Source organism: Pogona vitticeps, chromosome 9 (genome assembly GCF_051106095.1).
Source record: "Pogona vitticeps strain Pit_001003342236 chromosome 9, PviZW2.1, whole genome shotgun sequence".
Classification (NCBI taxonomy): domain Eukaryota; kingdom Metazoa; phylum Chordata; class Lepidosauria; order Squamata; family Agamidae; genus Pogona; species Pogona vitticeps.
The window spans coordinates 1,937,931-1,951,011 of record NC_135791.1 but is presented as its reverse complement, the minus strand read 5'-3'; the positions used below and the strand labels follow the sequence as shown (position 1 = coordinate 1,951,011).

Below are 13,081 nucleotides of genomic sequence, written 5' to 3'. Positions count from 1 at the left end.
CTTTCGTCTGAACTTTTGTCGTCCAGCTCCGCAATTCAGCTTTGGTATTGATGAGAAGATATAACCCTTGTAGTGTTGGGAGATCTGAGAAACAGTAAAAGACTGGTTTTCAGCCCCGAAAATATTGTCACCTTCTACCTTCTCTGCTCATAACTGGTTGTTTGAAAGAATAAAGGAAAAGACGTTTATTTTTAAGGTGGGGGGGGGGGAGACAGCAAATGTTTACATCCTGCTTGGTTGCTGCTGGACTCCTAAATGTCCGATCAACTGTTGTCTGAAAGTTTTGGTCACGAGAAGCTCCAGATAATCTGGGAAAGGAGCAGCTGTTGTTTTTTATTGGAAAGCATGGGTTCCAGTCTCTTCCAGACATTAAGCACGGAGCCAAAGAAGACTGCTCCACTCAATAGGAGTTTTATTTTAATTAGCTGTAACTTTTATACACACGTTAACAAATTCTCTCGGCGGTAGGCAGAGAGAGGTTTTATTTTAAATCACGTTAAAATAGCATCAGGACAACTTTAGTAACATTATTTATTGTATTTATTTTGTTTTACTTATAGGCTGTCTTTCTCCTGCTGTAAGTGGCAAAGGAAAGGGTCACTGTAGGTGAGCCTTTTGCCGTTTCCCACCCCTCCAGCTGTTGCTATGCCGCTGTGCTTCGCTGTGCCCCTTCCCTGAGAAAATGCACACTTCCAGATGCTGGAAATGCCCCTGAATAAAAGGGAGGGCCAGATATTGACTCGACCTGAGCAAAGCAATTGTGAAACAGTTGTGCTCTGTTGGCTTTGCCAGTGGGTTTTGATTTTGGCCCACCGTTTTTAATGAAATACTTCTTTAATTCTTTTTTTAAATAAAAAAAATATTTGTGTACTTGCTGCTTTTAAATCTTATCCTTTTAACCGTGTAAGCTGCCTTGGGTCCTTTTAAGGAGAAAGGTGGGGTAAAAATATTTTAAATAAATACTCTTTGTGAGATAGAAGATAAATGGATGCAGAGAGAGGGAAGGAGGGATGAAAGACATAAGACATGTAGGTAGACCCCCCCCCTTTGTTTCACTGAAAATAAGACAGGGTCTTATATTAATTTTTGTCTCTAAAAATGTGTTAGGGCTTATTTTCAGGGGATGTTTTTATTTTATTTTTTAAATTAAAACAATCTATATTCAAAGACAGGCATGTCATCATCTTCTGGTTGCTGCACAAGGTTGGAGGGCGAGGTTTCATTTAACAGGGGCTTATTTGGGGGGTAGGGCTTATATTGCAAGCATCCTGAAAAATCCTGCTAGGGCTTACTTTCCGGGAAACAGGCTAGAGACCTACAGTATTCTCTAACTGACCACATGAGCAGCAGGACTTATATTAATGTTTTAAGATTTGTTTTAATATAGGATATTTTATAGAGTCTTTTTAATGTTTTTAAGTTTTAATATTGTTGTACGCCACCCAGAAGCCACTGGTAATGGTCTGGCTAAAAATTTTTAAAATAAATATATGTATTGAGAGAGAGAGAGAGATTGCAGCAAGCACGAGTGCATTTTGGGCCAGAGGACAAAGGGAAGCAAGTCTTTCTGGCTTTGGCTTCTCAAATTACTGGAGATCCCTTTTAGAGATCTTTGAGGATTCTCGCCCCACCCACAGGCCGCGGGGGCTGCTGGGGATTGTAGTCTTCCTCTTGAAAACAACCGGAACGCCTCCGCGCGGGGGCGCTCTGATTGGCTCCTGGGCGCCGGCGCCGCGTGATTTGCCGGCCCGGGCGCTGCGGCGCGCTCTTTTGTCCCTCGCCGGCCGCCGTCGCCTCCTGGCCTGGCCTGCCCGCCATCTTGTTCCCCGCGGCTTCGGTCGCCACCGCTGTCGCCGCCGCCGCCGCCGCTCCTTCTGCCGCCTCGTCCCGGCGATGGGTGAGGAAGGGAAGGGAAGGAGGGGGAGAGAAGAGGCCTGGCGGCGGCGGCGAATTAAATTATTCCCCCCCGACGGCCCCCTTCCTTTCAGTTGTACTACACCTCCCAGAATCCCCAGCGGGGAGGGGGATTCTGGGAACTGTAGTCCAAGGGCAAGTAACGCGACTGACGCTTCGGGGCTTATCCTCGAAGGGGTTTGTCCTCCTGCCAAGACAGCCCCCCTTCCCTTGACCTTTCACCCCGTTCCCCCTCCCCACCGGTGACCTTTGCCTTTTCCCCTAGCGCCCCCCAACATCTCCCCCTCTCTCGCGCTCTCTACCCCCCCCTTTGCCTTTTTGATTCACCCTCCCCCCCCGTTAACTCTGCAGGGGTGTCAGGAGGACCCCGGAGGTGGTCCCTGCCCCACAAACCCCCACCCCCCTGTGGGCAGCCCCTTCCTGCTCTAAGCCCCGAACTCCCCTGGGAAACAGCCACCACCCCCACCACCCAAAAAAAGGCTGGGATCCCCGGGAAGCTCCCCCTCCTGCTTGGGAAGCCACCTCATAAGGTTTCCAGAGCTTTGGGGTGGCATCACCACTGCCCCCCCCCACCGTGGCCAAGGGGAGATTCGAACCCAGGTCCTCCGGGGTCTAGTCCGCCACCCTCTCCTTTCCGTTGCCCCCCATTCTGCCCAGAGCTGCCTCCGTTCGTTTAGTCCCCACCCAGGAGGCAATGAGATGGTCGTTACCGATCCCGACTTGCGCGGGACCCACGGCTGGCTGGCCGGCCGGCCGGCATCGGATCCTTGTCCTGGACGGCCGGAGTCGGAGGCCAGCCAAGCTGTGCTCACCAAGCTCTTTTCTCTTTCAGTTCTTCGATTCCTTTGAGGAGGGAGACCTGCTTCGCTCCTGCTCGTCGGTGGTTATGGCCGGGGGAAGGAGGGGACCGAACCGGACCTCCTATTGCCGCAATCCTCTTTGTGAGGCGGGGGCCGCGGGGGGCGCCGGCCACTCTACCAGCACCTCCGTCACAGGCGTGCGCTCGCGTACCCGGTAGGCGTGAGTTCTCGGGACGTCCTGAGTCGTTAAGGCTCCTGACCGCTCTAAAGTATTTTGATTTTTTTTTTTTAAAGGGTGGAAGTTCTGCAGGTGGTGTAGAGCCCAAAAGCCATTTTTGTGCATTCTTTCCAAGCTGGGGGGAGGAATCTAGCAGGAAAATTGCCATGGCTATACCTTGAAGCCTCCAGGAGTGGCTGTTCTCCATTACAGTAGGGTGTAGCCTGTTACACCCTCTAAAAAAAAGGTTCTCTGAAAGTTGAACTAGACTTCCAACTGCACCTGGGAAGTGGAGTTGGGGGATCTGGTGCAGCTGTGGTGGATCCTGGGTCCCCAAAATTGGATTCTAGAGGTTCCCTCTCCCTGTTCTCCATCAACCAAGGTTGGTTTTATTGTCCTTTAATGGCATGTACCACCTGTGTTTTTATCAGACAGAAATTTCTGTCCTACAGCTCAGCAGCTGGGTGGTTCCTGGTTCAAATACTGCTCCAGTGACAATCTTTTTCCAATCCAGATGCCACTGCTGATGGGGAATGATGGGGAGGGTAGTCCAACCTCTTTGGAGGGTACTAGCATGGGAAAGGCTGTGCTAGGTGATCTCGGGGGCGAAGGGTAAGCCACGGCCCCTCATCCCCTCTCCTCATCTACAGTATATGGACAGGAGTACGGAGCCACTTATTCTGCGCCACGTTGGGGGTTACTGAGATCCTATATTTGCCAGAGTCTCAGCTGCCCAAAAGCGCCCTCACTGCTCCCCTGTTGCCCACGAGTATAGCCTTACGCTTTGTAAAGGATGCATCTGACATCCAGGTCTCTGACTGTTCTAACCCTTTTACAAATGGGGGGGGGGCATTCCTGTGATCCCATTGGACGTCTGTTTCCGAGATTGATGTGCCTGAAGGCTTGTGTTCCGCCCTCATGGACTCTCGTTTCTTTTCTCTCTCTCTTCCCCCCCCCCAACACACTCCCGTCTGCAGGAGCGGTTCAGGGACGGGTCTCTCCAGCCCTCCCTTAGCCACCCAGACGGTGGTTCCCCTCCAGCACTGCAAGATCCCGGAGCTTCCTGTCGAGCGAAGCATCTTATTCGAACTCCAGCTCTTCTTCTGCCACCTCATTGCGCTCTTCGTCCACTACATCAACATCTACAAAACGGTCTGGTGGTACCCGCCTTCCCACCCGCCCTCCCACACTTCACTGGTGGGTACCTTTAGGGAACGCTGCCCTTTTTTTGCCAGAGAGCAGCACCGTGGGTGCTTGGGTGGTCTCTGGCTTTAAATGTGTTTTAGTATTCCTTTTGTTTGCACATTCAGTATAATATTTTTTTTAATATTTGTATACCCACTGCTTTTAGCTTTCAAATATTGCCTTTTCAAGGATGTAAGCCCCCTTGGGTCCTTTTTAAAGAGAAAGGCGGTCTAATCCAGAGAGGGAGTAGAGCGCACAAGAGACCCATGTCAGGTACAGCTTAGAGAATCAGCCTTGCAGAGTGAATTCATTGCCTGTCACTGACAGGTGGGGTGGTTTGGTCCTCTTCTGGATTTTTTTTCCACACATTTATCAATCTCTTCTTGAAATTATAGACACATACGAAATAGAGGTCAAATTAGAAAAAGGTAAAATGCTAAGACAATTAGACTAATTTTTGACCCAAAACTGCCTACTTCCAGCAACTCTCAGCCCTTTGCTAGATTTTCTTTTGTACACGTCGTGGGGCATAAATTGCATGCACATAAATGCTGCATTGATTGAATTTCTCCACAGTCACAGAACATTTGTCCTGTATCCTTGATTTATTCTTTGATCCTACTTCACATCAAAGTCTATGAAGTAGCTCCCAGATGGTCAAAGAAACATTTCTCAGTAGGAAAACCATTCAGGTTTTTTTTCCGGCATGTTCTCCTTGCTTCAAACACCTCTGTTCATAAGTTAACAAAACCTTCTGTTGGCTTCTTTGTTTTTCCTTCCTGCAGAATTTTCATCTCATTGACTGCAACGTCCTAGCAGTGACCACCGCTGTCTTGGCAAGGAGATTGATCGGGGCCATTGTGAAGGAGGTGAAGGAGGTAAAGATCCGAGGTGGCGGGTTGGGTTGGGTTGTTGTTGGGGGTTTTTCAGCTCCTGCTTGTTACACTGGGGCTTTCGTAGGTGAACGTCCCAGTAAGATGTGTCCAATATTTCCTTCGTACAAGCAAGTGGGGGCTCCTGCCGGTGACCTGTAGGAGATGGGGGGCCGGGTCTGGAAGGCAGGACCTGTGTCTTTAGCCGTCCTTCTTTTCCAGCCTGCCCTGGGAAGGTGGAATGAGAAGAGTGGTGGGTGGCGGCTTCCCTTAGTTCTAGCCCGACACCAAAGCAGTGCAGCTTCTCTCGATGACCTTGATGGGGACGGAGAGGCCTTGAACTCCAAGAATTCCTAGAGCATAGAAGAATTGTGGGATGACTGAGTCGGAAGGGGCCTGTGAGGCCATTGAGTTTAGGTTAAGACACACACACCTTTCTGAATGTGTTGGAAATGAGTAAGATCTTGTTTATGGAATGCAATCCCCCGCCTTTGAAAGTCAGTCAAGTAGCTGGGATTCTGAGGTAGCACTGAGTGATTAATTGACTGACCAATTAATTGATTTTGCATATTAGGCGTCTGATGTCTATCTTGCTCTTCTTCTCTGTCCTTCCAGGCTTCTCATACTGGCCAGGTCTCCCTCCCACGCTCTATTCTCCTGGTGCTGACGAGTTTTGCTGTCCTGACCGGGGTGGTTTGGAGTCTCAGCAGATCCATCCACCTCTTCAGGACGTATTCGCTGCTCAACCTCCTGTTTTTGTGTTATCCGTGAGTACCCGAGAGTTGTGGTCACATTTCTGCCTTTTTCGCAGGTTCTGAAGTGAGACGAAAGTCACAAAAAATAAAAGACTCCCATTGGGAATAAAATAGACAGGAGGATGGGTCCTGCTTGGCATAAAAAAAAATTATCCTCCTGCGACCGTGTTTTCTTCTCCTTTCACCCCTGCCTCTCTTTCCCTCCCTCCTTGTCTGGTGTCTCCTTTGTGCTGTTTCTTTGGCCCAGGGCTGACCGTTTCATCCTTTGCCCGTGGAGGGCTCTGCGCAGCTCAGCAGAGGGACTTCAGAGCTGCTTTCTCTCCCCTTCCTCGCAGGTTCGGCATGTACGTCCCCTTCCTGCAGCTGGACTGCGACTTCCGCAAGGCGGGCCTTTTCTCGCCAGTGGCCAGCCTCGGCCCTCGTGAGACGGGCGAGGGGGGCACAAGGGGCAAAGACTACCTGTCGGTCCTCAAGGAGACCTGGAAGCAGCACACGCGGCCCCTCTACGGGATGGAGGCGATGCCCACCCACGCCTGCTGCCTCTCGCCAGACCTGATCCGCAACGAGGTGGAGTACCTGAAGATGGACTTCAACTGCCGCATGAAGGAGGTGCTCGTGAGCTCCATGCTCAGCGCCTACTACGTGGCCTTCGTGCCGGTCTGGTTCGTCAAGGTACAAGGGTGAGGGATGAGACACCTTTGCTCTGCAGAAAGACAATCCGTGGCCGGTATCTGGTTTGATATTCCTGTCCCTGTGGAGCTCCAGGAGCTGGTCACACCTGACCGGGTGCACGATCAGCACCTGATTATAGGGCCAGGGCAAGTTCAGCCTTTGGGAATTCTGTGCATATAAATATGAAGTAAGGGTACTAGTCCATCAAACTAGTATGTGTGGGGCTTGGTGTACTGCCACATTGGCACGCAAAGAACTCTGTTAGAGCAGTACAACAATGGGACCAGCGACCTCAGGGGAGGCGGTGAGCGCTCCAGTGCTGGAGGCCTTCGAGAGAAAATTGGACCACCCTCTGTTAGATCTGCTTTGACTTGGTTTCCTGCACCAAGCAGGGGATTAGATTCAGTGGCCTTACACGTCCCTTCCAGTTCCATGATTCTTGGGCAGCGTAGATGTCCTTCCTGATGAATGTAGGCTCATGGAGCCTGGAAACGCTTGAAGAATCAGCCTCTAAGATCTAAAGACCGCTCTCCATATCTCCAGCTCCTAGAGGGTGGAGATGGGCGGTGGTGGTAGGCCACCTCTGCTGTGTGTCAGTGAGGTTCAAGAGGCATAAAGCTAGGTAGTTGCTATAGGAACAGGATGCTGCTGGTCCGGTGGTGTCTTTTCTCAGCGCTATCCAGCACAGAAGGTTATATTGCAAATAATCCGGGACAGATTCCGTCTTGTTTGGCTCTGGAGGTTAAGCCGGTTGAACTGATACATAGGAGAGACGTGAAGGGAGATACCAGACGTTGGAGGTGGCTTTGGGGCAGAGCATGAACATGGCTTGGACCCCAAGCTCAAGGCCTCAGCATCTCCAGGTAGGGCCAGGGTAGAGTCCAAAAGCCTGGATCGCTGCTGCCTGTCAAGAGCCGGCAGCACTGGGTTTGGCATCACAGCGAGATGGCCCACAGTTCTTGGCAATGAAGGACCCGTGGGCCAAAACTGCAGTTTCTTCTTTGGAAAACCATCAGAAGGAGAAAGGCACTCTAGAACTTCCTAGCAGGAACGTGCTGGTAAATGTTTTGAAAATTGGTTGCTGTGGGTTTTTCGGGTTTTGAAAATTGTTCATTCCCTTCAATATAGGTCTCTCTTGAAATCTTCCTCTAAACCAGATTTTTAAATTGAAACCTATAGGTAGCATCATGGCCTCTCCCAATTTGAAGAGACCCTTGTACAGCAGGCCGAAGCAAAGAGGCAGTCCCGAAACGAGCAGAACCAGGGAGCTGGACAGGGGGCAGATTGTATTTGTCTTCAGTGTGGAAGGGATGGTCATTCTCGAATTGGCCTTCTCAGCCACACTAGACGCTGTTCCAAGACCTCCATACAGAGCATGATACCATCGTCTCTTGAGACTGAAGGATGCCTACAGAGATATAGTGCCCCCCCCCCCGATCTGTTCACTTTGCAGGACTGGTGCTTCATCCGTGTTTTCTCCCCTCTTTGCCACAGAACACCCAGTATTACGATAAGCGGTGGTCCTGTGAGCTGTTCCTCTTGGTCTCTATCAGCACCTCCGTCATCCTCACGCAGCATCTTTTGCCTGCCCGCTACTGTGATCTCCTCCATAAGGCTGCGGCGCATCTGGGCTGTTGGCAGAAGGTGGACCCGGCACTTTGCTCCAACGTACTGCAGCACCAGTAAGCAGCTCTCAGGGACCGACTCCCATCCTGACCTTCAGCACATGTAAAATGCATCTGTGTTACTATTTTTCATGGGGGGATACAAAGCCTCTGATAGTGGGGGATTAAACCCCTATGTTTATTCAGTGCAAGATTTGCTGTGCTTGGAGCTCACTTTTTGTTGAAGGGGGAAAAACCAAGTAGTAACAGAACCATAAGAGACACTGTTGTTTTTCCTGTAAGTAGATCTTTGATGGGAACGTAGTGAAAATAAGCTCTCCTTCCTCCTTTCATTTGGGATAATCGGTGATAATAAGCCATCCTTAACGGGGATCCATATGGTTCCCTGGGGGGGTGGGGTGGGCTGGAACATTTAAAGGGGGCTGCAGACTGGGAACTGATCTTCCCACCCCACCTGGTACAAGGTTCATGATGTGACTTAGCATCGTCCTGATTTGGCCTCTTATTTCTTTCCGTATGTATGGGGGGGTTTTGGCCATAGTTGGCCTGCTCTCAGCGGTGAGTTGGGCCAGAGCGGAATTCAAGGGGATCCCTGTCTCTTCCCTTCCCCTGGCAGGGTTCATTTATTTCCATTTCTTTCCCAGGTGGACGGAGGAATGCATGTGGCCCCAAGGGGTCCTGGTCAAGCACAGCAGGAACGTGTACAAAGCCGTGGGCCATTACAACGTGGCGGTGCCTTCTGACGTCTCCCACTTCCGGTTTCACGTAAGCGTTGGCCTTTTTCCTTTCGGTGTATTCAGGCCGCGATCCTAGGCGAGCAGCGTCACCACGAACCCCACCCCTTGTTGTTTATGCAACACTAGCATGACGCCATCAGTCAAGAGGGCTCTTTGAAAGAGCCCCTTTCTGCAGCCAGGCTCCCTCAGACTCAATAAGGAGCAAGCAGGCATGCACATCTGGGTCTGTGTTGGAAATGGGGTCCAGCTCCCCCTTCCCAGGCCTGCTTGGAGTGTGATTTGCCTTCTAGAAGGCCTCGGGGGTCCCGAGAATTGACAGGAGGCCTGGGCTTTACCGTCAGGCTCTGTCCGTGTCTTGGTCTTCCTCAACGTCCAGGGAGATCCACTTTCTAGCCTTCATCCTCCACAAACAGTAATGAATTCCCTTGAAGGTGAGCGGACAGTGCAGTTCATAGCGCCTTATACACGTATCAGTCTGTTCGTGTGTTGGTGAAGAACTTTGGGGAGTGTTCAGGCACTCGCTCAATGACCTGGGACCCTCGGCCAGGCCTCTAGGGCCTTCTTTTCTGTTATTTTTATCCCGCTTTTTGACCAAAGTACTGTATGTGATTTTACACACATATGAAAATACATTGGGAAGGAAAACTTGCTAATGCAAAATCACTGATAGTACAAATAGAATCTTAAAGGTGTTGAGATGAAAATACACAGCAGAAGTCAAAACAGCATAAATGTATCAAATCATTTCCAAATTTAAGACGTTCTCGGTAGCTGTCTAAAAGAGGGAGAGGGAAAGGCAGTTTGTCTTAAACCTACTAAGGTAGGGGCGAAATGTTGTCACTGTTGTCACATCTGTGCTGTCGGCCCATTAAGCATCGTCCAAAGGGCGACCAGCGAACAGGACCTCTGATGCTGGCCTGGATGCTCAGACCAGGTGCATGAAGGAGACCGGGTTCTGTGCTTCACCCAGCCCATGTGGGCTTTGTGTGACCGCCTGGGGGCTGCGAGAGCTGGGAGCTGCCATCTAGAAAGAGCTGGGTAGGGCGTGTTTTGCCAACCCATGTTTTCGTGGCTGAAAAGTGGATGGCAGAGCAGTTTTGCAGCCTAGAAAACTCCCAGCGTTCTTCCTCAGCTGCATGTTGCTAAGGGAAGATCTGATGGCCATCAGGGGAGTCTGCTCGCTATTGCTCAGTGGCCATTTCAGCATCAGTGCATTAGAGGGAGAGCAGGACGTTCTCCAGGCTTCCCCTTGGAGTTAACAGGAAACAGATTTCTGTCTCCCTTTAGAGTGCATTCCGTTATTTACTTGCTTATTTTGTTGGAAATTAAAATGCCAGCATTCTAGCCCTCTTGGGAACAAGAGTCTAAGCCTCTCACCTGGAAGGGAACCTCTTGGATTTCCAGTTCTTTTTCAGCAAACCCCTGCGGATCTTGAACATCCTGATCCTCCTGGAAGGGGGCGTCATCGTCTACCAGCTCTACTCCCTCATCGTGTCGGAGAAGTGGCACCAGACCATCTCGCTGGCCCTGATCCTCTTCAGCAACTACTACGCCTTCTTCAAGCTGCTGCGTGACCGGCTGGTGCTGGGGAAAGCCTACTCCTACTCTGCCGCCAGAGAGACTGATCCGAAGGCAAACTGAAGGCCTTGCACTCAACAGACACAAAAGGGGAGGGAGGGAGAGAGAGAGAACCAGCTCCCGGCTCCGTTGGCAGGTGGCCCGAGGTGTTCTGCCCCCTCCTCCTCCTCCTCCTCCTCCAGGCGCCTCTGCCACCACACCGCGCTGCCTGAGACGTGCTCCCCTGGAAATCTCTCCCTGGAGCCTGGTGCTCAAGGAGCACGCAGTCAGGCCGGCCCTGAGCTTTGTATTTCCCCTTTTTTTACCACTGCTTTCTGTTTGGTTTGGAGTTTTTTTTTGTTTGGTTTGGTTTGATAACTGATCTGTAAGGAAAATATCTTATTTTTGTACTCCCACCTGCCGTCTGCCTGGTTTTGTTCGGCAGGAACGAGCGGCGAGAGCCGGAGCTGGCTCTTGGCAGCTCCGGGACGCGTGTCTGGCTGGGCATCAACCTTAGTGCGTCAGGTTGTTTAATACGACGTCCCGTCTTAAAGAAGCCCCACGATTGCTGAGCTACGTGGGGTGGGGGGACAGGAAAAAGATGACCGGTGGTCCAGGCACGTCTTATGTCCAAATCCTAGCTTTGCTCCAAGCTGGCCTTGGGGCAAGGGGCTGTATTCATTCAGGCACATGTCCCCTCCAAACATACTGCGTTGGCGGGCATATCAGTGCCCTCGGTCTGCCCAGTGAAGGTCAAGTCGCTGCCGAGCACCTGGCATCTGCCGTCTTCATAGTTGGCATTGTCACTCTTCGGCCAGACCCGAGCTCTTGGCTTCTTCTGCCACTCTGGAGTAAACGTGTTGCACCAGGAAGGTACATAGTGGGACCTGAGCAGTTAGAGGGAAGGGTAAGTCAAGCTGGCTGAAGAGCTCAGTGCATTGGAGCGCCTGGCTGCAGAGCCAGGTGTTGGATTCCCCCAGTGTGAATGATTGGGGAAGAGCCAGCCTGGGTGGCCTTGGGCAAGGTGCACCCTCCCAGGGCGCCGCCAGAAGGACATCAAAAAGAGCCCTGTGCTGGATCAGGCCAAGGGTGCCTCTCATCCCAGCTTCCTGTATCTCTCACCGTCGCCCCACCCGATGCCTCTGGGAGCCCATGAGAGACCACAGGATCCCCATCTCCTGATCCCCCTCCCCTGCATCTGGCATTTGGAGGGACCTTTTTTCTAAGCCTGGAGGTGATCCACCCCCATTGTGAAGGAATGGGTCAACCACGTCTGAGTCCTGTGTACTTAGGAAATTCAGAAAAAAAGGTCACTGTGAGTCAGAAATTCCTTGTGGCACATAAATGGTCAGAATAATAATCTGGCCCACTGATGATCCTTACGACCTTTGATGGACCGGATTAAATTTACAAAGAAGGACTGCAATGGAGGGAGGGTGCTGGGAACATAAATACAAGGGCTGCGAAGCCAGTTGCCGCAGGAGAACCATCTTGTGCCCCCTCTCGGATCACCCGCATACCCTTCTCTCGAGGCAAATGCTTCAAACAGAGTCCTTCGGGTATAGGATGATGGAATTAAGAGAAGGAGCACCCCTGTGTCCTCTTTTATATGCTCCACACACACGAGAGCAGGAGACAGGTGTGAATGGACCCCCCCCCCGCCCCGAGTCATCCAGTGGCATTGGGTCTGCGGTGGTGCCTTGCTCGCTCAGGCCACCCCGGCTTGCCATGGGGGGGGGGGGGTAAGAAATCATGAGACATGGGCCCTGGGGTGGTGCGACAGCCGGAGTTGCTCCATTGGTCCATGTTTGATGCACGGAGACATGTGCATCCGGAGCGCATGTCCGCCAGGTGGCAGTCAGGGGAGTTCCTGCTACCCTCCCCCCCCCCCAAAAAAAAACCCATTTTTTCCCAGGGTCTCCCTCCGAGGACTTCCCACCCCCTCTTGCGTTCGAGAAGCAAAGTGTGTGGATGCCCTGGCCTTGCTGCAGACCTCCTAAGGGAAGGAGTCCGGTGCTGCCCTGCTTAAAATGGGGACAGGTCACGTCTACAGGGATCGGGCCCCAGGGACCGGCTGCCTGGTTTCTGAAAAAGAGTTGCAGGCTGTGGTCCCCCCCCCCCCCCGTGCCTCATGGCTGTTGGCAAGCCAGTCCCTTTATCCTTGACATGGAAGGGCAGGTAGGGCGCACACATGCACCCGAAAAAATGTCTTCTTGGTGGGTAGAGATTCGCTCTTCGTGTGGCCCCCCAAGTGCACCGTGGGCTCTGTGTTATATTTCTGAACAGGCAGCCCTGCCTCCCTCTGGTCAGTATGGTTAGCAGGGCTTTCTCTGGCTTTCGGATTTCATTTTTCCACCCCTTTGCCAAACCAGAGCTTCATTTGCCCTCTTGCCACATCCCCACGTGGCCTTTTTAACTTCCCAGGTGAAAACCTGAAGGGCCATCAGGGAGAGGTGGCCAGCCGGAGCACGACCTGGACCAAGATGCCACCCGGGGTGGAAGATCGGTTGCAGAACTGTAAAAACCAAAAAGGGAGTAGCAGAATAAACCCCTTCAGGTTCGCCCTGGTTTGAATGAAGCGTATGTGAGCTGGGTGTCCGTCCGGACCAAGGCAGAACAAAAGAGCAAAGACCGGCTGCTTGGGTTTGGCAGGCTGGGGGCAGCATCCTCCTTTGGACTCCTCTGATTTCTCCTCCACCCTGTCCCCTCCCCTTGTCCCCTCTTCCTTCGGCGGTGGTCTTTCTTGA

At 51.9% G+C, this 13,081-nt stretch overlaps 1 protein-coding gene across 2 annotated transcripts; it reads left to right on the top strand.

Annotated features, from left to right (window-relative positions):
- Positions 1 to 467: 467 nt before the first annotated feature.
- TMEM39B (transmembrane protein 39B) lies at positions 468 to 10,750 on the top strand. Of its 2 annotated transcripts, none has more exons than XM_072979562.2 (9): positions 468 to 606; positions 2,747 to 2,928; positions 3,909 to 4,128; positions 4,902 to 4,994; positions 5,604 to 5,755; positions 6,079 to 6,415; positions 7,910 to 8,097; positions 8,685 to 8,805; positions 10,182 to 10,750. In XM_072979562.2, the coding sequence occupies exons 2-9, from the start codon at positions 2,801 to 2,803 to the stop codon at positions 10,416 to 10,418; spliced, it is 1,476 nt and encodes a 491-aa protein (XP_072835663.2). In that variant the 5' UTR covers positions 468 to 606; positions 2,747 to 2,800; the 3' UTR covers positions 10,419 to 10,750. The 2 variants fall into 2 exon arrangements, with proteins under 2 accessions (XP_072835663.2, XP_072835664.2); XM_072979563.2 differs by lacking the exon at positions 468 to 606 and adding an exon at positions 1,757 to 1,897.
- The last annotated feature ends 2,331 nt before the right edge of the window (positions 10,751 to 13,081 follow it).

Excerpts from the sequence above, each read along its gene's own strand:
- TMEM39B (XM_072979562.2), top strand. The coding sequence starts at position 2,801 with ATGGCCGGGGGAAGGAGGGGACCGAACCGGACCTCCTATTGCCGCAAT. Across the intron at positions 2,929-3,908 it reads GGCGTGCGCTCGCGTACCCG|GAGCGGTTCAGGGACGGGTC; the intron begins GTAGGCGTGAGT and ends TCCCGTCTGCAG. Across the intron at positions 4,995-5,603 it reads TTGTGAAGGAGGTGAAGGAG|GCTTCTCATACTGGCCAGGT; the intron begins GTAAAGATCCGA and ends CTGTCCTTCCAG.